Consider the following 22,896-nt stretch of genomic DNA (forward strand, 5'->3'; position numbering starts at 1 on the left):
TGTGTGGCCCAACCATGGGACTCTCCTAACCGTGAGGACCCCGCTAGTAATTCCATGAGGTAAGGGTCTATTCGTAGAAAGCCAATTGGTGACCTTGTTCTTAAAAGCGAAGACGGATTCTTTAGAATCGGGCTTCAACTCTGGTACGCCAGCCAAAATGACTGTGTAAGGGCTTGCCTCTTGCGGCAGATCCACAGGCCTGGGTTTTTTTGTGGTGGCATGTACATCTTGTGTGGCTGCAACTTCTTTTTGTGGGCGGCTAGATCTTAAATTACCATCAGTCACCTGAGGAGTGACAGTAAGTGCTGACAGAGGTAGTGTTTGTGAAGTAGGATCGGTAGCTAGAGTAGTAGCAATATGTACTGAGGGAATTTGTGTGTGTAGTGCTTTTGGAGCTAGCCCAGCATCCTTGAAAGGAGGCTTGGGTATGGCTTTCTTGCTCCTAAGCTCAATCCCATCTTTCGCTGTAATATTATTTGTCTTGAAAGTGTCAGCAAGCTGTACCGTTGTTTTTTCTATCGTCGCTAGCCTGGCTTCAATCTTTGATAAGCGTGTGTCTAAAGGACTTAGTGTCTTAAGGAGTGCTTCGATCCTGGGTAAGGTCAGATCATAAGCATCTGTGGTTACAGGCGGGGATAGAATTGCCAAACTTTGTGTCTGTGGTACCGGTGAGACAGTGTTTGGAGGTGTGGTTTTATCTAGTGGAGTGAGCCCCTTTTTACTTGGTCCTTGTCTACTGCCCTCTACTGCTCCGTTATGCTTGGGGATTTTCGCCTTGCGCCCTCCATTGTTTTGCGCCCCTCTTTTCCTTTTTGGTATGGCACCTTCCCTTTCCCCCTGCGTGAGGCAGTCTGTGCTATCAGGGATAACATCCGTGTTAGTCATAGTGACAATGGGAGAGGGGAAGGTCTGTTGTACTTGGGTATGGGGTAGGGGTAGGGGTAAAAGACTAAGCTCGTCCGGAGCACTCATATCGTTATCAATGTTGTACAGGGTAGAATTAGTTAAGTTAGATAGAGCTAACATCCCACCAGTCGCATTTTCCCCGTTCTCTGGGACGATGCAATCCAGTCTATTTTCTGGAGTCTTTGCGTGCGCTATGGGCCCTATGGAAGATCTCCGAACCCATTCTAGTTCTTGTGATATGCGCCTTTCTAGTATTGTTATCTCATCGATCAAGAGAGACCCTGCTTTGGCAAAATAATTGTCCAAAGTACCTTTTGTTGCTCCAGCAGCCAGCGTGCTCTTGCTCCTGCTTTCTCTGGTCGCCATAGTTCGTTTTCGAGGCGCAGTGATAAACCTCGAGGTTAATAACAGGAGCAAGGGGGGTGCCCGGTCCCCGTCTCGACCGATCTCGAGCTGCCGGGAAGCGGGAAGAGTCCCAGGTGCGCTGGATCACCTTCGCACACTGCCGCCTGGGACTCGCAGTCCCGCTCCCTCAGTTCACAAGTAAAAACAGACCCCTTTCAGAAGTTAAGAGTCACCAATAAATCCGGGCAAGGGTTCTCAGTTCACCAAATCGCCGTGCTGTCCAAAGATGAGCCCAGGAACGGCTGCGAGCGGCATTTACAAAGGTCCAATTTGGCTTATTCTTCCATACGCCTGCATCTAGCAGCAATTGCAGCGTATTTACAAAATAGACAACATCTATCGCTCTTTAGAGTACCTGCAATAAAAGCATTTATGGAAGGATTAAAAAGAATAATCCCACCTAGGTTACCACCTGCTTGAGTATGGAACCTAAATGTAGTCCTTACGAGACTCATGGGACCCCCTTTTGAGCCGTTACATAAGTGTGAACTGCAATTCCTAACATGGAAAACTGCTTTCCTTGTTGCCATCACCTCTCTCAGAAGAGTTAGTGAAATACAAGCATTCACAATAGAAGAACCATTTTTTCAAATACATCCTAACAAAGTGGTTCTTAGACCCAATTCTAAATTCCTACCAAAAGTAATTACTCCTTTTCACCTTAACCAATCAGTAGAGTTACCAGTGTTTTTTCAAAAACCGGACTCTGTTGCAGAAAGAGCTTTACACATGTTAGCTGTTAGAAGAGCTCTACTATATTACACAGACAGGACTAAATCCTTCAGAAAGACAAAACAACTATTTGTATCTTTCTCTCCTCCACACAAAGGCAATCCCATCTCTAAAGGAGGAATTGCTAGATGGATTGTGAAGTGTATTCAAATATGCTATCACAAAGCTAAACGTACACTAACAGTTCCTCCTAGATCACACTCCACTAGCAAACTAGGGGCCTGTATGGCTTTCATAGGAAACATACCACTAGAGGACATATGCAAGGCAGCAACATGGTCTACAATACACACCTTCACTAAACACTATTGTGTTGATGTGCAAGCCAAGCAGCAAGCTGCAGTAGGCCAAGCTGTTCTTAAAACACTATTTCAGTATGCTGCAACGGATACAAGTGACGACCGCTAGGGGAGACACTGCTGCGCAACCGTTGCTAAATGTAGGATCTGCAGCTCATATGCCTCGAACGGAAAATGCTACTTACCAGTATGCATCTGTTCTTGTCATGTAGAGCTGCAGAATCCTACATGCCCTCCCGCCTTCCCGGGACTTGTATCCGTTCCAGTACTCATCTTACTTAGATGCACACGCATGGACATCCTTTCTCTTTACTTCTACTAACTCCATCATTTCCCATCATGGCGAAAAACAATCTGAGGATGGAGTCGATGATCATGCACAGTATTGTCCAAGGGAGGAGTCACCTATCTCGTGACTATAAAGACTTCTTCCAAGAAGACAACAACCTGCAATCATCCGAGCCCAACACCAGGTGGTGATCTATTGCTAAATGTAGGATTCTGCAGCTCTACATGCCAAGAACAGATGTATACTGGTAAGTAGCATTTTCCTTCTAGAGGTGAGAGATATGCAGGTAGAGTATCCAACAGAAAGATTGTTACCAAAGGTAAGTACTTTTTTTAGCTAGATCTTTCCAGTCTGTTTATTGTGTTTTTGTTCTTGGCCCACATATCCCATATTGTCTTTACTCACATTTTCACATTTACTCCTGAGCCATTATGTTTGCTCAAGATCCTTAAACATATTGCTCATTTATGTCCACGTCTTCTGCTGAGAGGTTGTACCATATGTTCACCGTGTTTTCCAAAAGTACTTTAATCATTTGTGCGGTCTTGTGGTAACAATTTTTTTCTGTCTTTCCAGCTTCTTGCCTCCATTGAGCTCTTGGCCCGGTCATTGCCAAAAATTCACCGCAGTGCATCTGAGCCATCTTTGAACCGGGCCGGATTCCAAACAGAAGATTTCAGTCTGTACACTTGTGCATCTCCAAAAACACCTATCCAAGGAGGTGGATATGGTGGGTTTCCAGTACACTGACATTACACATGTGTGTGTTGGTTGTGATTACCACCCGAAAAACTCTGCCTTTATCTCTCTGTGAAGTCAGGTTAATGGAATATGAAGTGTGAGCAATTTCAGTTTTTTCAATCAATGTGCTGTCTTCACTGCCGGGATGCTCTGGTTGGACAAACTGTCACGCTCTATGAAAACCTATCATTCATTCAGTCAGGCAGCGCCAATACTAGTTACTTCTGATGTGGCCCTATAAGTAAGAGATGCAGGTGGAAGCTTGGGTGCCTTCCCGTGTATCCTTTAACCCTGTTTTCTTCTTGTGGGAGTCCATGCGACTTTATGGGAAAGAAGACCAGATGAAAGACAGCCATGTGGAGAGATAAATTATTGTAAACCTGCTGAGATGCGATACATTGGTGATGGAGATCTAGGCTGAGCTAGGTAGTGCTGAAAATTAGGGCTGACCTGGGTTCCTAGGAGCACTATTTAAGTGAATCTTGAGATAACGTTGCAGTGCTGATGAAAAGGTTTACTCAGAGGAGCTGCTTTACAGTGTTTGTGTGAGATGGCCTATGCTGAATAAACATAGAATTAAGGCTGTAATTGTGATAGAAACGGTTCACAAAGATGTGGTATTATATTCATAGTGCTGAGAGAGACTGCAGACACGAGCTTTGCGCTAAAACTCAAGAAATAGGAACTGGAGATAAGACTTGTGTCATGAGACCTTGAATCATGTTAAAATGGTTAACATGTTGGTGAGATGAACTGAAGATGTACTGGCCTCAAAATTTGAATTGCTGATGTCAGTTAGGTAGGAAATTTTATGAAAATCTCACCTGCAATAATGTATCAGAGAAAATGCTTGTAATAACACTTATAATGCTCGTTTTCGATTGCAAAACCTCAAATGATTGTCATACACATTGAATATCTCCAACCTTTTGCAGAATTACACCTCAGTTTTTAAAGAAACTCTTTTTCAAAAATCTTAAATTAATGTGATTTATTTTCTTATCAAAACTAAGCGCAAAATATTTGCACCAAAACGAGCTGTGACAACCTTCTTTAATGTGTCTGTCAAAAAACAAACCTTTTTAAAGGCAAAAGAAATGGCTTTTTGGGGGGAGTGGACGGTGGTATTTGTAATAGTTGACTCTGTGACCTACCCTCTCCTCCTCGGCATCCTTCCAGCTGTTCTAGAAGGAAAATACCATAATAAATCAACAATTTTGGCAGCAAAAATGTTAGAAGCACAATATTATAAATTGGACTGTAGATACTTTTGAGCTGGAGCTTTATTTCTATTAACACCTTTAAGAAACCACATGTTTGCACCACTCTCTTACAGAAAATGCTGTACATGAAAGCAGATGTTATCATGGATGCAGAATAAACCGATTAATGCACAAAGGTGATTACTGAATAGCTTGTTAGCGCCAGGTAAAGGCACCCAAACAGCAAGCACTTCTTAAGCAAAAACGTTATTACATTGTTGCATTAGCAAGTAAATAAAAAAGACACACTAGCTTGCACTTTGTGTCACTTATGCAGTTTAACAAAAGAACTACTAGATGCCTGTTGTGAAGTACGTTGGTGAAGTAACACATACATAGAAGATACAACTAGGAGCAGGTGTAAGTAAATGCTGTGCCCTGTTCCCTACGGCTTTCCTTTCCTTTAGGGAACCCTCATAACCATGACGTCCCCTGGCATAATTAAACAGTAAACAGGACACCACGTATCTTCCTTCTAATTAAACAGAAAGGAAATCCCTTCCCAAACATACACAGAGACAAATACACCAAGCAAGGCAGAATTTCAGAGCATCATCATGATGCAAGTAAAGAGGACAACAGGCAAAGCATGCTGCTGTTATAACCACCACCCAATTTACTCATTGGCCAGACACATGTCTCTTTGTGGCATAACTAAGAATACCAAAAGTTAAGTAACATACCAGTAAAAGCTGGCAGGACAATTCACACTACCAAGGAAACAGCAGAAGCATAGGGAGGTACGTTTCAATATTCACTCAAAGTTCAGTTTTAACAAGTATCTTTCAACCCACACACTTATCCCACCAGGGACATTTTGTGTTTTAACAATGGGGATGAGTGTGTGGAGGTGAAAGACACTCTTTGCCATTATTTTATTGCAAATTGACAAGCAGAAATACACAGACAACGGCAGTAGATTAGGAGAAGGTTTATTCCAAATTAAATAGATATATTAATGCCACCAGGAGCAGGTGTAGTTAGATGCTCAGCCCTGGTCCTCCTATTAACTGGCAAGAGGGGCACATCAGTGCCCCATCACAAAAACCTAGTGAGAACACAAATACAATGGAACCATTAACAAATGTCCGTGCCTTTGATGGACAAGCCGTCTAAGCCATTGTACACCTTGAAAGGCACATGAAATCCAAGGGTCAGAAGGGTCTGTCACATAGTCCACTCTCTTTAGTTACCTCTTCTTAGTGTACTTTGTTGAAGAATTGGCATGAAGATTTTCAAAACTCATGTAAGCTAATGCCTGACCTGATTCGACCCAAAGCTAACCCTATCCATACTTCTTGTACTTAGGAATTGATGACTTGATGTTTTCTAGACAGTTTAAGATTGCGGTCTCTGGTAAACCTAAAAAAAGGATAGAAATCCTGCAGTCATTATGAGACACTGGTGATTATTGTTGGTGATTTTCATTGTATTGCTATTTTGCTTATCTATGCCATTTACCAGGGACCAGCCATATGTGTAAATTGTTTTTGGTACTGCACCAACTTTCAGACTCCAGAAAAAACATTGAAATGGTAACACAAACACCGCCAGACATATTTCAAGCTTGTTGGGACTTATCAATGAGAAGAAGCATCTCACCTTCTAACAGTAGCTAGCTAAGGGTGTGTGCCTATCAGCTTGGCAAAGTCACTTAGGAAGTTTAAAACAAAGAAAAAACGTGATGGATCAGTATGCTAGTTCCAAACTAGATCACTGATATTTACTCTTGCGTCCATTCAGTTCCTCAATTTCGTATTTGCTTAGCTTGTCACTGTCAAATAAGGACTAAATATGTGCAATTTCATTTTAAAATCAACACAAAAGGAACAAATTGCTGCTGCACAAAGGTTCAGGCAACTCCATCTCGCCTGTCTGATTTGAGATGTTCAAAGGCTGCTACGGAAGCAAACTTTTAAAGCATGTCCCTCGAGTCAAATAGGCACCAACATCTATTCTCTAATTTTCCTATACTGAAGAGCAATCCTTCTCTAACTTGAATAGAAGAATTTGAGCAACAAAGGAGAATTTTAGAGTTCTAGTCATACATAAAGGTATCTTTATCAAGGATATTGATTGGGTGCAATAGAATTACAAGTTGCATATCTTCATACTCTCAATACAAAGGAACAGAGAGCATCTTCAATATTTGTAGTAGAGTGATCACTTCGTATACATAGTTCTTCCCCTTGGCACGAAGCCTTCACCATGAACTTCCTCCAAATACATGTAGTGACTGCAGACCTCATGAGGAAACAGATTTACATGTGCTCTGACTGAGACAGCAGACAAAAAAGGCTAATGAAAATTACCACATACAAAAGATTTTCATACCACAGTTTCAGAACCTCAGTGTTTGTGGCTCCAGGTCAAGCTTAGTCTCTATTGTATATCAGCACATAGAACATTAGTCCCTGGAAACAATTAAGCCAATGCAAATTAGACTTTATCTTGCAAATGCAAGTCGCTTTTCTACCCAAAAGACATATGTGTTTGTTTTGTTGCTGGATCAGTCAATAGCAAATCGAATGTTCTCCCTATTGGGATCTGTTGGGTCATGATTGTTGATTGTTCTCCACCCTTGTAAGCACATGACGCCATGGCAAGACCATTTGGAAGACCAGCACGAAAATAATGAAGGGACTCTTAGACATGATAGCATCTCAAACCAGACAATAGTGAAGCTCAGATGTTTGGTAGTTCACGTGAATCCCCACCAAGTCCAAAAGACATTGTCCCAGAGGTGCTCTAAAATCCTTTCATTCCTCAATAACATCCAAAGTGAATCTCATACTACAGGACAATGTGACAATTATGCACCATTCCAGCAAGCAAGGAAAAACAAAATAAGAACCTTCTAGAAGGAAAACAGATATTTTGGCATTTATCTTTTGGCACAACTTCTTTTTAAAAAAAGTTGTCCATTTACCACGTGTCCTGAAAGCAGAATTAGGCTACTCTACAGATCCTTCCCGAAGAAAAATATGACTGCTCTATGTTGTTTTCCACGAATGTGATATTTCTCTAAAACCTTTTTTTCCAGCTACAAAGATGTCTTTTCGTTTTTGATTATTTTCTTTGTAGAAGTCCTCTTTAAATTATACAGAAAGACAAAATAACAAAGAAAAAGGAGCAAAAACGCAGATATTTACTTGATAATTAAATTACCCATAGTAAATCCATAGATTGATAAATGTACATTTCGCTACTTTACTCCACTGTTCTCCACACAAAATAATACACATCCATTATCTCTTGGCACCTTTATTGGATATTTGGGGGGCATTGGTTCCTTCCAGTGCCTTGCAATCACCGAACTACCCACAAATATTACAGAGAAAAGGCCCTCATCTTGACATGTTAAAAAGAAAGGGATCCACCCTTATGTGAAAGTATTGAAGTGTCCTAGAGAGGAGGTAACTTTGACACATAGTATTTTTTTTCATAACCAGTGCTCCCACGTAGTTGTAGGTCGTAGCACGCCCCGTCCCGCAGCAGGGTGGGAAGACCCCGATGATGATGCATGCCACCAAGGGTCCTTTTGGTGGGTGAGGAGTATTTAACAAAGCTGTGTGCTTTCCACGATTGTAGGAGACACACGTAGTCTGGAGGAGCACTTCTATACTTTCCCATAATGGTGGATCCCTATGTTTTTGGATATGTCAAGATGAGGGCGTTTTATCTGCAATATTTGTGGGTAGTTCAGTGATTGCAAGGCACTGGAAGGAACCAATGCCCCCCAAATATCCAATAAAGGTGAGATAATGGTTATGAAAAACAATACTATGTTTCAAAGTTACCTCCTCGCCAGGACACTGCTGGAGCCGCGACGAGGCAGTGACCTGGTGAGGAGGTAACCTTGATATTTTTGTGACTACAGGTACCGTTTTGAAGGCTCATGGAGCATTATCTGGGCAATATAAGAAAGAAAAACCCATTCAGCAATATACCTACCGGGGTATAGTATATTGTGCATGTTAAATGTATGTGCACCACTTAGTAAGGATTATATGTAAATACACAGTTGTTTTGATTGGAGTGTAGAAGGGATCTCTTCTAGGTCCTGATGAAAATCCAGGGGATGGCTTCGAAACATGTCGACACAGGAGACACTGCTCATTAAAGCATAGTATCTCCATCGCATTCACCTCTTTTAACGATACCAGCTCAAAGGAACATTAACATTTATTTTTCCACTGAGCCAGGTATTTTTAAATTTTTCACCATTCATTCACTTCTGACCCTTCCACTCACACTCCTACACCACACATAGTATTGGCTTTCATAACCAGTGCTCCCACGTAGTCGTAGGTCACAGCACGCCCGTCCCACAGCGGGCGGGAAGACCCTGATGATGAAGTATGCCACTAAGGGTCCTTTTGGTGGGTGAGGGGTATTTAAACAAAGCTGTGTGCTTTCCACCATTGTAGGAGACACATGTAGTCTGGGGGAACACTTCTATACTTTCCCAGAAGGGTGGATCCCTTTTTTGTTTGACAATATAACTAGCTCTTTTGAGCATTACCTCTTCACTCCTTTCTTGTGTTACTTTGATGGGCCTCATCTTGACATGCCTCATCTTTGTGTTAGAAAAGTGATTTAAAGACAATATTCCAAGAAAATATATGTGCAGGCATTCTGCTTCGCCACCTGCACACTGTGGACAAATGCCCATGTTAGATTCCAATTTGCAGTCCTAAGTGGTGTCACACAAACATCAAGGATAGTTTTGTAATTTTGCAATTGATACTTAAGTATTGAATATGATTTATACATTAATTACTTATTAGTAACACCTTGAATTTTGATATGTAGCCAATTTGTCCATTTTATTGCCAAGTTCAACCCCTTAACCAAATTGTTGTCTATAAAATAAATATATACATTTCTTGATTTTAATAGATACCCTACCAAAGAATAAATTGTTGAGTAGGGAGGCGTTAAAATCCCATTGACACACCAGCTGCATTCTAAATATAATCCCTGAACTGTGGGGTTTCAAAAAAATATATATGTATGTTGCTTAGCGATTCCAAATTCTGTATGCATATGATGTAATAAACCGAAACCATGAGCATTGGATAGTTAATGTACAAATTGAAGCTTAGATTCTGCCCATATTAAATATTAGTAATGAATCCAAATAGTGGCAACAATGGATTATCCCAAATTGGTCACCCTTTGTGTTCTCTGGGTGTATTAAGAAATGTATCTGATAGAGACTACTAGATGCAGATTCCTTAAAGTAGAATTATCCCCAGGCATGAGACTTGATCTGGGAAATGTTGTTTGCCACAGCATCTCTGCCCGCCGGAGGCGGTACCGCGTGACTCCGCCCTGAGGTCGTCCGCAGGCGTGATGTCAGCGAGGTCACATAAGCCCCACCCCGGTGCGCCTACATCAGTTTTACTCTTTTCCGCGTGCAATGCGGATCCGGATCATGTCCTGACCTGTATTCGGGCCTCCTTTTCACGTTTTGGTTCATGGAATAGTGTGTGAATGCCTTCGGACTTCAAGTTGTGTACGGAGTGTGCACACCAGATGTCTGCGATGGACCCCCACCCAATATGTATGTGGTGTTAGGGCAAGCACCATGACTTTACGGACTGTGAAGCTTGTCAGCACCTTAAGCCGAAGTTCCGGCTGGAGCTCCAGATGAAATTACTGTCCGCCCGCTTGTCCAGGTCGGTGTCATCCTAGCGTCCGTCCCCTACCTCGGAGGCCAGGAACCACCGATTCTGTCTGCGGTATCGCCCCGCACCATGGCCTCAAAGGTGTCGCTCTCCAGTTGGTAGGTAATGTAGTTTGTCTCCGAGGTCTTGTCCTCGTTCGGCAGAGGGCGCAGGCTCCCCTTTGGATGTGTGCCCCCGCCAGTCACCACCCTATCCATTGTTCCCCGGCACCGGACGACTAGGGCCCAAATGACAGCCTCTGCAGGCTTCTTTGGCCCCTCCTCCACATCCTGAGACGTCTGCGGATCCCTTGCCTCGCGCTGGGCCTTCCGCGGCGGCTTCGGCCCCGTCGCCAAAGGTTTCGGCTTCAGGTTGTAGGAGGGTGGTGTCGTCGAGGGGTAGTCCTTCGGGGCTCCGCTCTTCAACCCGTGGTGTCCCTGCCTTGCCACACATCCCTACGGGGCTCCCTGTGGCATCGCAGGAGGTCGCCGGGCCTCAGGGCTTGACCCCAAGTCCCCCTCGGCCCTCGGAGCAGGTGGCTGCTTCTGCAGAGGCCGACCCAGTGTCATTTCGGCGCCCGAGGCTTTCTTCCACGGCCCTGGCAGTGCCGCGGGTGGAGGCCGGGGCATGGGGTGCTTTCCTGAGTCCCTCTCAGTCCTCGCTGCAGCCAGCTGCCCTGAGTGAGGTCGAGCCGGAGCCTTTTCAGCGCCATTCCTTAGCCGCACCGGCCAGTGGCGGCTGGTGACATTTGAAAGTGGTGAGGCGGAAACTGATAATCATACTGCACCGTAGCGAGCGAGCGAGCCCGAACCCCCTAAGGCGGGTTCAGGTGGGTTTCCCCCCGAGAAAATTTTGAAAAAATAGTGGGAAAATGGTGCATTTTCAAGCAAATTTGAGAAAGCAGGAAGGTTAATAAAGCAATTGTGAAAGTGCAGGTAGTACATTATTAAAGAGCTGTCATATAACATAGGTAGCTGCTTATTCAGTATAACAACAGAGCTTCATAACAGACTTCAAGATACAATGCTGAGAACCTCACAGATTGTTTTGATTTAAACTGCATACAACAAAAGAACCAACTAAACAGGTTCAGGTTGTCAGGCTTTTATACCAGGTGCTGTAAATAAAAATATGCCAGGGCTCGAGTTTGAACCACCAAAGCTTGTTTATTCAGCTGGCGTAAGCCTTCCTTTCAATGATTCAAGAAGGTATGCATTTGTCATATTTCAACATTTCAAAACATATTTACATTTTCATTCAATCCTCATAGGAAGAAACCTTCCTTAAGCTGTGGATACAGTTTAAGCACTTTTTTACATACATTACAATACTTTCAATATATTTCAAACAAAAAAACAAATAAAAAGAATTCACAAACGGTTACACTTTGACTTTTTCAAATGCGAAAAACAATCTGTGAATTATGTACACCTAAGCTTGTTCAGGTACATATGTTCTTAAATACTTTGCCCTATGCTATTATGCGTCTCTTTCCAACAGCCAGATAGCCGACGCGTTTCCAAACCCTTCTCTTAATCAATGGGGTTCTTCATCAGGGCTGGGCTGTGTACCTATGGTGCAAAATTAAGGGACATTTAGTATCTCCTTTTCCCTATGCTTTATTAAAGTTAATGTACAGGCTGAACCTCTAGAAAGTTTTACCTGGTTTCACGTTAATGTTGGACGCTGTTTTCAGAACGGGGCATCGGGTAAACTTGAGTTTTCACCACTATCTGAATGGGGGTGAAGGTTAGCGATTATTATAAATATTTGGGCTTTTGTGTCTGCTTATTGTTAGGTTCCGTATATTGAAGAGCGCTGACACTTACTTGTGTGTTATTTTCATCTAGTTCTTCACTACATCAGAGCGATCTTGTTTAGAAGACTGCAGCGTATTCCGCGGTGGTTGTTGTTCTATGCGATCAAAAATTTAATGTCAGTTTGTGTGCAGTGTTCTTGCTCAAGTTTTATGTGCATTAATATTCTAGCCTGCTTACTTGTGCGAGGTGCGGCGGGAGACCCAGGCGCTGCTACAATTATTTCGGCTGCTACAATTGTTTCCGATTGTGCGGGCGGGGATTCAAAGATGAGTTAGCATTCTGTGGGGAAAGAATCACAACGGAAACTTCCGTTACCAATCGGTCATGTTTCTCTTTGACTAGCGCTTTGGTTCAATTCCCAGGCTCAACCTTACCCTGCTCTGTTTCTTCAGAGGCCGTACTCGGGGGTCTGTCTGCCGCGTGACTCTCACTCCGTTTGGCAGTGTTCAGGGCGGGTTTCTACACCAGCGGAACACAATTTCCTATTTAAATATGCTGCTCAGCATTGCTCCCCTAGAGGAGGAAACATCGATGCCATGCTACTTCAAAAAGAATCTTATTTAATTCTTAAATTTAATTGTGTGATGGATGGCCTGAACGAAATGTCCGAATTACAAAGATCCAACTATTGAGCCCCCTGTGACCCCCACCCCTTTTCCAAAACATACGTACTAAGGAGATGTGAACTATAGCGCTGTACTTAAAACTACAAGTTTCAGAAATGTTTTGGTCAAGCGCGAATAATGCGTAAAACTACAAATCCCACAATGCTGAGCAGCATATTTAAATAGGAAATCGTGTTCCGCTGGTGTAGAAACCCGCCCTGAACACTGCCAAACAGAGTGAGAGTCACGCGGCAGACAGACCCCCGAGTACGGCCTCTGAAGAAACAGAGCAGGGTAAGGTTGAGCCTGGGAATTGAACCAAAGCGCTAGTCAAAGAGAAACATGACCGATTGGTAACGGAAGTTTCCGTTGTGATTCTTTCCCCACAGAATGCTAACTCATCTTTGAATCCCCGCCCGCACAATCGGAAACAATTGTAGCAGCCGAAATAATTGTAGCAGCGCCTGGGTCTCCCGCCGCACCTCGCACAAGTAAGCAGGCTAGAATATTAATGCACATAAAACTTGAGCAAGAACACTGCACACGAACTGACATTAAATTTTTGATCGCATAGAACAACAACCACCGCGGAATACGCTGCAGTCTTCTAAACAAGATCGCTCTGATGTAGTGAAGAACTAGATGAAAATAACACACAAGTAAGTGTCAGCGCTCTTCAATATACGGAACCTAACAATAAGCAGACACAAAAGCCCAAATATTTATAATAATCGCTAACCTTCACCCCCATTCAGATAGTGGTGAAAACTCAAGTTTACCCGATGCCCCGTTCTGAAAACAGCGTCCAACATTAACGTGAAACCAGGTAAAACTTTCTAGAGGTTCAGCCTGTACATTAACTTTAATAAAGCATAGGGAAAAGGAGATACTAAATGTCCCTTAATTTTGCACCATAGGTACACAGCCCAGCCCTGATGAAGAACCCCATTGATTAAGAGAAGGGTTTGGAAACGCGTCGGCTATCTGGCTGTTGGAAAGAGACGCATAATAGCATAGGGCAATGTATTTAAGAACATATGTACCTGAACAAGCTTAGGTGTACATAATTCACAGATTGTTTTTCGCATTTGAAAAAGTCAAAGTGTAACCGTTTGTGAATTCTTTTTATTTGTTTTTTTGTTTGAAATATATTGAAAGTATTGTAATGTATGTAAAAAAGTGCTTAAACTGTATCCACAGCTTAAGGAAGGTTTCTTCCTATGAGGATTGAATGAAAATGTAAATATGTTTTGAAATGTTGAAATATGACAAATGCATACCTTCTTGAATCATTGAAAGGAAGGCTTACACCAGCTGAATAAACAAGCTTTGGTGGTTCAAACTCTAGCCCTGGCACCTTTTTCTTCTTATTAACCTAGTTGTCCAGCCAGGACCCGTAGGACAAACCCCCCCCCTTATTTATAGTAAATAAAAATATAACAATTTATTTTTGAGACATTGGGGTAATCAAACAAAGACTGGGGGGGTGAAACATAACGGTACCATTTTTACCTTGCAGTATTCAATAGCTAACTGTTGTATGTTAGGATTTTAACTTACGAACTGCAAGTGACAAAATGATTTCTCTGACAAATGCGTGACTCACTGACCTATTTACAGCATTTTGTGATCATGTTTGGGCCTGATATATTTTTACTAAAGGGCTGCGATCAGTCTGTTACCCAAGCATTGAAAATGTGATAGGTCGCGCCTTTGATTAAGTTAAAGGCATTTGCTTTGCTAATGGTATTGTATAGCAAAGCAAATGGCTTTAACTTAATAAAAGGCCTATATTAATGCTGCTCTGCAAGCTGCAAGGGTGAACAGTGCGCCCCTCTGTTAATTTTACATGTAAGCTAATGAATGAATGATTATAATGCTGCCTTGCATGCTGTGCTGTAGTACACACTGCTTCTTCATCAATATAAAAGTTAAACTAATGGATGAATGATTATTAATGCGGCTCTGCAAGCAATGGAGGGCCCCTCCATTAATAATCCATTTAAACTCATGCAAGGATGAATATGGAAGCTGCCCATCGGCTGCAGATGACACTGGGCCTCATCATCAGTACTAAAAGTCAAGCTATTCAATTAATATTAATGTTGCACTGCAGGATACCCTGGATGAATGACTAGGACAGTGTGCGTCATCATTAATATCGAAGGCTAATCAATGATAATTACATGTTCTCGTATGAAAATCAGTGTGTCCAGCCAATGAAAGCTATTGTAATCAATGCATATTAACATTGATGTGCAGGACGCCCCACTCCTTCAAGAATAAAGCTAGCTAAACCATGAATATTTATTCGCTCTTCGGGCTGCACTGGCCGGCGTGGTGCCCCTTCGTGGTAGAGGGCCGTGAATATTCGAGTGACCAATGAGGCTTAATGTTGCACTGGAGCGGTGTGCCCATTCACTATAAATAAAGTCAGATGCATCAATCGATATTAATTATGATGGCTGCACAGGAAGGGTATTATCAATAAATAACAAAACAATGCATAGCAAATCATGTTTTCAGGATGCGAAGGGACAGTAGTGTGCCCAGATAGTAAAAGAAAAGCTGTGCTAATCATTGGGTATAAATGCAGCCCTGCAGGGCACACAGAAAAACGCTGTCATGAATAATATTTTAGACGGAACAATAATATGTATTCTGCTCTTCAGATTGTCTAGAGAGGACATTGCGCCCATCACAAATATTAAAGGTAGGCTAATCAGTGGATAATAATGCTGCTCTGCAGGCTGCATTAAAGGATGCATCAGCCCATGCACTAGTATTAAAATCAGACAAATGAATGAGGATATTCATTCATTCAGCCAAGGCTGCACAGGGATGAAACTATGTTAAAAGTCAAACAATGCACATTCTTCTCTTCAGGCAGTGAAGAGACATGATTACAGTCACTAGAATAAAAGTTAGACTTATGGGTGGCTGCAGCGGCCACTGTGACTGGTGCGGTTTTGCGCTCGCGTTTTTTGTCAACGTTGAATTTAACCTAAATAGACATTTAATTTGAGTCAAGGCGCTGGAGAGAGTTCAAGTTCCGCTTGCCTTGGATGTATTGTCAGATTGTGTGTCTGCTGACACAGGGCTGGTGCCAACACGAAAACAAACATGAGGGCAGCGGAGGGGGCAGTGGCACTCACTGGAGAGCATTTCTGCTGCTTGAAATAAATTGCTGTGGGCGACGGCTGACCTCTTTCACATCAGGAACAGGGATGATCATGTGAATCATATCATCCCTGTTCCCTCGGTTCAACTTTAAGGAACATATAATGCATTAGATGCATCTCGAACAGTCCAACTGGAGTTTGCTCGGCGGCCGGGGAAAAAGACCACCACGTCCCTGAAGATTTCTCCCCGAGCAGCTCTCCCAGGAACTCCCCCTGCTTCTTCAGAAAGTTGCTGAGCATCTTGTAGATAAAGACACATCAAACATGGTCACTCTTTTAAATGACTTAGTCAGGTGCGATTTCCCCAAAAGTAAATACATTTAAAAAAAAATCTGTATGTTCACACTATAACGTATTGGAGCTTATTATTCACGACCTACACGGGTCCTGATTAAGGAATTTCTGAGTTCTATTCCAGGGCAGAACATGCCAAAATGTCCTGAATGTAGAGATATGCTCGATTCACAGGGATCATCTGCGTACAACCATCTGATGGACAACAAAGTGAAAAACCTCAAAACCACTCACCATACTGGCATAATGGCTAAGCTAGAGTGGCCGCCCTAAATGTGTAAATTAACTGCTGCAGTACCGAGGCGGCTGAGGCTGAGCTCTGCTCATGAGCTGAGCACTGCGGAGTGTGTACCCAACACAAACTACTGAAATCTAGATGTGCTGAGGTTGCTCTGCTGCGTGATTAGTTTGTGGGACTGTAAGGCCTGCTGAGAGGGCTCCCGTGTCACCCAATCAATATGTACGCTGTCCCTTTACTGCGGCTGGAAATGGTAGATTTTTTTATTTTTTGCTGAAGCTCATCTAATTTTGAAACGAGCAAATATCTTTTGAGACCGTGGCAATTTATTATTTCTCATTCATTTATATATCGGATATGAGGCAGGAATGTCTGTGAAGGGAAAGCATTTGAAGTAAGAGAATTCTCGAGTGACATTCATTTAAACTCAAGTATTATAAAGGAAATGATTGTGCAGAATCATGCAATAATTACTGGAAGTTTCTTATTTGAAGTCAGGACTTCAAAGAGGTAAATCTTACAACTGTTGTGTGGCATTCACTCTACGTCAAAAAATAAGTGTATTCCCGCGCCCCCTCCCCCCCCCCCCCACTGGGTTAGGCTAATATACATACTGTACAGTAAGTAAGATACAGATTTCCCCAAACTGGACACACGCATGCCTTTCCACCCACGCAGTCCCACCATTTCAATGTTTCTGTGCGCGGGGCCTGGTGTTAAAAGGCTGATTCATCGGACCGTTCCACCAATGTACAGGAACTGAAGGAATAACATGGGGTCGTGTCTCAATAGGCACTACTGAGTACCTGCATCTCTTTAATTTAAAAGATAGAGTGTATAACACTCTATGTATGCACTTCTCAGCACTGATGCAATACATTTAATGGGAGAGTACCAGCACTTCTCAGTAGCAGACAGGTACTCGAAATGTGAGCACCTGCACTTTTCTATGTCCATTTAAAGCTCTGAGACTCGTGTACGTAAACTGCCATATATTCGTAAACAATGCCTTGCTTGTTAATTGGCCTACCAGAAACCATGGTCTTTTAAAGCACAATTTAATACAATAACTTAGCTGATGTAAACACAAATCTGGGCCGAGCAAGCATCGCTTCATTTTAAACACGCACAAAGTTATCACACTCTGTGAATGACTGTGCTCAAATACATGTTTTTTCTTTTACTGCACACAAATCTAAAGATGCCAGCCCAGCCACACCAACAAAAGTAAGAATATCGGGTCCGAAACCCCTGCACTTTCTGTCCCCGGTGCTTAAAGGGTGTTCAGGTGTTGGTGGAAATACATGTGGAGTGTGATTCGAAACTTTGAGCAGCCAGCATTCGCATTGAGATCTGTCGGTGCATCTCTCTCTCTGAACTAACGATGAGAACACGAACCCGGGGGACCGCGCTCTGCTCGGAGCGCACAATCCGTGCTGTGCATTGCTTATTCCAGCTAAATCCACAGAGCCGCCTGCCGGGGTCTGCCGCGCTGCTCCTCGACTCAAGCTCAGGACGTGCCCTTAAACCCCCCAACACCCCTAACTCAACGTAGCTGCCCTCCTGACCCTGCCCGCGAGCCCCCCTGAGATCAACAGTTCAAGACTGCAAACACGGCCACGGGCCACCGACGAGCCACACTCAGGCGAGGGCCACACTTTGGCTAGCGGCACGCACAGGCACAGTCACTATAAAAAACTTACGTGGTCCGGACCGCCGTAGCAACTGGGCACTGACTGGACACACAACACAACTGCACTGGTCAGCAGCAGCAGACAGGAGCACACCACAACGACGACGAACTGCGGAGCAGCGGGACTGGTCACTCACGCGCCGACTCTCAGTGTTTAGTTCTACAGTCTACTTTCACTTACTACTACTTACTTGTTGTAGTTGTGTTCTGGCACGCGCCACGCACGGTGACGTCGAGACAGCGTTCAAATGGCCAATCACCTCGACATGGCTTGATATAGCCATATGGTGATTGGCCATACAGTGCGGCCCCTCAGCTGCCAGCCAACGCCCACGCGCGGCACCATCCTGCTGCAGCAGCCAATCCTGGCGCAGCGTTACCAGCAACACTGCGCCAGGATTGGCAACAAGCAGGATAATATCTGCCCTTTTAGAGACAGGGGGTCCCGGGTCCCTGCCTGACAGTGCCTGTGCTAAAGAAGGGGGGAGGGAAGGTCTACCACTGCAGCGCATGCGCGGGCCAGTTGAAATTGTGAGTACTCCTTCATTCCACATGCGTAGTCTGAGTCTCACTCTCCGACACTGCTCCCTCTGCCTGTGCGCTGCCTGTCACTCTGCCGCAGCCCCGCCCCCACCCACCACGACCCACTTCCATATACCATGCCCGATTCTGTCGGGCTTGTTCCAGCCAGTAGCGCGCAGTGCGCTCAGAAATTTAATCAGACAGAATGCCTTTGAAAACATTCTCAAATGCATGTATTGATGTAGTGCGGTCCTCCATGGCTAGAGGGGCAATGCCCCAACGCCCCCAATGGACGCACAGCCACTGGCACCGGCTCCGACCCGACCCATTCTCCTAGGGAGTACATGGTGGAGGAGGTCGACTCGGCCGGCGTCGGGTCCGAGATTCGTCTTCTGAGGAGGTTCCCTCCTCTCCAGAGGTTTGTCATCCGCTGGTTTCTCGTTCGCCGGACACAGGGCGCCGCATTGTCGCCTTTTCACTGGCATCTTCCAGGGAGGGCTCCTCGCCGTCCCTGCGGCCAAAGCCCTCGGGCCCTCCTTTCTGCAGTCCACGGTTGGACCTTCCACCAGCTTCTCCACCCTCCCCGGGAGCCCCTCAGGTTCCCCACTCGTCCGTGGGCCCCTACCATTCTGGGGCTGGCCGCTCCCCCCTATAGCTGGACTTGGGAACGGGAGGCTCAGTTTGCAGCCATCGCCCACGGAGGAATTGCTTTCTCCCCCGCTGCACCTTAAGTAGGCCAGTGTCGCCTTCGTTTTGGCTATTTCCACAGTTGCTGACATTTTGCGGATGGGCGAGCCTGTTACCCCTTTCCCTACAGATAATCTCTTGGAGGTTCTCCACCAGGGCTCTGGTGGATGGGAGCTGTTCCTTCCTTTTGAAGCGTTGCTCCACAATTCTCTTCTAGGGGCTTGGGGGCGTCCTGCCACAGCCCCTAGATCCGGTGCCTCAGCCGCTCCTGCATCGTCACCGTCCTGCGACGCACGACCCTGTCTGCCTTTCCTTTCATCCTTCTACTCAAGGCTCTCTTCTGTGGACTGCCTTTCCGTCCTTGCCAGGGGTGTTGTTTCCTCCATCTCGGGAGGCTCTTTGGTTGGATTCCTGGGGGCGTAATATCTTCGCTTCATCCAGTGCTGCCTTGCGGGCGCTCAACACTCTTTGTGTGTTGGCTAGGGCTACCTTTAGCCTGTGGGATTCTGCGGAGTCCCTTCTTTCTCATGTCTCCCATGAGGGTGCCCACGCTGATCTACGGCACCATGTGTTGGATGGTCGGGAGTTGGCCGCGTTTATTCTCCGTGTGGCCTTGGATGTTGCTGATGCTCTCGGCCATCCTATGGCCACTTCTGTGGCTCTCCGTCGCCATGCTTGGTTTCGGGATGCTGTTTCTCCTGAAAATATTAGGGAGCGTCTGGTTGACCTGGCGTTTGATGGGGTCCTTTTGTTTAACACTCATGCGGACTCCGCCATTCAGCGTCTCCTTACGGGACTCCGTCCGCCTCCCCCCTCCGTAGGCTGGCTTGTTGATCTTCCGGGGCTTGATGGGAGGCGTTTTCCCACCTGCTCCTGGAATCTGCTGTTTTCGAGTGGGCCGTTTATATATTCTGTGTGGTTTGACGTGCCTTCGGGGTCCCTTGATTAGCCCCTGTCTTCTGTTGGCGGCTGGTTCAGCCCTTTTGGCAAGTGTGTATTTTTTAGCTGATTGATAAGACGTCTGTGGTTCGTACTGCAGGTCTTATGTTCTTGTTCTCTGATGCAGGATTTTTTCCCTAAAAGTGGTTCCCATGTTTTCTTTGGGACGTGTCATGCCCTAAGTGGGGTACTTGTAGATATTGTATAGCTCTGTCCTACGCTGGGTATTTGTGGACTCCCCTTTGCGGGTTCCTCACCTCTCCTGGTGTTGCTGTATTCCGCTTGTGCTGTTTCTTTGATCTTGTCTGGGCGTAGCTTGTACTGCTCCAAGTTCTGTCGTTCTCAATATCCACTGCACCGCTATACCAGCTTTGGCATGCCGTTTGCAGCATTGTGCTATGATGTTTTGTACCCCCCTTTTTTAGGTTTCGCTGGGGGACGGAGCCGTTAGGCTCCGCCTCCAGAGAAATCTATTGATTACAGTAAGCACTCTGGAACACGCCCCCCCGTCCCATTGGCTAGCTCCATAAATGGAGCCTAGCCATTGGACGAGGGGCCTGTCCGTCAATGCCGGACCAGACACGGGGGCGTTCCCGAGATTCTTTGGCTTTTGCCGACGTCACGCGACGCCGGGCAACGCCCCCGAGTCTCCTCCGGCCGGGCCGTGCTTGCTGCTGTCCTGGGCATCGTGAGTGTTTTTCCCCGGCACGTTTCCCGCCTCCCTCCCGCCGTTCGTGTTCTCTCCCGCCCCCCAGCTCCTTCGTCCTGCTCTGCCCCCCCCCCTCACTCTGCCCGCAGCTCCGTGGTCCTGCTCTGCCCCCCCTTCCCTCCGCCCGCAGCTCCGTCGTCCTGCTCTGCCCCCCTTCCCTCCGCCCGCAGCTCCGTGGTCCTGCTCTGCCCCCCCTTCCCTCCGCCCGCAGCTCCGTCGTCCCGCTCTGCCCCCCCTTCCCTCCGCCCGCAGCTCCGTCGTCCCGCTCTGCCTTCCCTCCCCCCGCAGCTCCGTCGTCCTGCTCTGCCCCCCCTTCCCGCCCCCCGCAGCTCCGTCGTCCTGCATTGCACATAATGTAATACCCCCGTAACCTGCAAGGCCTCTATACGTCTCTCGTGAACAAGCTTTCAGTCGTGAGCAGACGGTCCGTCACACTAGAGATCAGTCCTGTTCCGCGCCGCCACCCTTTTAATCCAAATGGCGCCTATTCTGGTCAGCCCAGCCCATTAGAGGATTATAGTCCGTTCCAGAAAGGTAGTCCGTCATTAGCTGTCGTCCGCCAACTTCCTCAAAATCGGCTCGGGAAGAGGTAAGTAAATAAACTCCACAGCTCAGGATTTACGCCTCCCTCCCGCCGTTCGTGTTCTCTCCCGCCCCCCAGCTCCTTCGTCCTGCTCTGCCCCCCCCCCCTCACTCTGCCCGCAGCTCCGTGGTCCTGCTCTGCCCCCTTCCCTCCGCCCGCAGCTCCGTGGTCCTGCTCTGCCCCCCCTTCCCTCCACCCGCAGCTCCGTTGTCCCGCTCTGCCCCCCCCCCTTCCCTATATACCAGCCAAGGCTCCTTACCCCGCACCGCCTGAAAGGACGAGATAGCATTCAGTGCATGGTGCACCGGGAGGATTGACGGAATGTGCTGCGCACACCGAGACAGGCTAGGGCGCCTCTTGTTTTTAATAGGGACTACAATCTGCTTCCCTCCTTCGTCCCTCTCGTCCAGCAGCGGCAGGGACTCAACCCTGGCCAAGCAGAGGCCCCAGCGCCTCGCCACTCCACAGGCCCCTCAAGGAGCTAAAGGCACCAGTGAAGGATGGGCACGCTTCTCTGTTGAGTTTGGATGGAGATCCGAGGAGGTGCTGGTTTCTCAGCCTGTAATTAGCGATCATCTCTTCATTAACGTCGCCATCAGTAGCACTAATGCATGGGTCAAGGAACACGGCGACCCCCGCCTGAGAGAGCGTGTTTGAATGGCCACATTTGCATATGAGCGTGTTAACAGGGTCTGTCTCCAACCGCACAAACCACATGAGTGGGGGTTGCATGATTTTTTAAATACAATTATGTGCATTTTCTTTTTTTCTGCATTTTATTTCGGTATTATTGCAGATGCGATACTTAGGAAAAAATCAAGCCAGATTGAGAAATAGGTGGGTGAATGGGTGCATATAGATGAATATATAGCGACACAGATAGCTGAGAAAAATAAAGATCGCTGAGGTCCGGGGGGGGGGGGGGGGACCTAAAAGTGAGAATGCCTGGAGTGATGGGGTGGGGGCGGCACACCTGCGTGGTGGCCTCTGCTGCACTCTCTGCCCCCTTCACCATCGGCCCAACCCCTCTTGTAGCAGCCGCTTCTCACTTCCCACAGACGAGGTGCTAAATGCCTGAGGGGCAAGTAGCCCTAGCTAATCCCGAGGAAACAAGCTCTGCCGGGGGTGGGTGCGGGTCACTAGGTATGAGAGTCTAAACTGATATGGACTGGGAGGCTGGTGCGAGCTTTAGCCGCAGCTGTCTCTGCCCATTTCTCTTCTGATCCAGTCCAGGGCAGATGAAAGATTATTTTTTCATTCTCTGCATTTCTCGTTCAATCCATCAGAAACTGCTTGAAAAAGAAGACATGATATTGGG

The 22,896-nt window shown here is 46.0% G+C and overlaps 1 protein-coding gene across 2 annotated transcripts in view; it reads left to right on the top strand.

The window, feature by feature from the left end:
* Window positions 1-22,896, top strand: part of BRAF (B-Raf proto-oncogene, serine/threonine kinase) — a 759,203-nt gene that overhangs the window by 719,127 nt on the left and 17,180 nt on the right. The window contains exon 18 of one of the 2 annotated variants that reach the window (XM_086953040.1): window positions 3,208-3,361. In XM_086953040.1, the coding sequence (XP_086809166.1) occupies window positions 3,208-3,361 (154 nt within the window). Of the gene's footprint in view, window positions 1-3,207; window positions 3,519-22,896 lie in introns of those variants that run through there. The other variant, XM_086953041.1, reaches the window with a different exon arrangement.

This window comes from Lissotriton vulgaris, chromosome 1_2, assembly GCF_964263255.1.
Source record: "Lissotriton vulgaris chromosome 1_2, aLisVul1.2, whole genome shotgun sequence".
Classification (NCBI taxonomy): Eukaryota; Metazoa; Chordata; class Amphibia; order Caudata; family Salamandridae; genus Lissotriton; species Lissotriton vulgaris.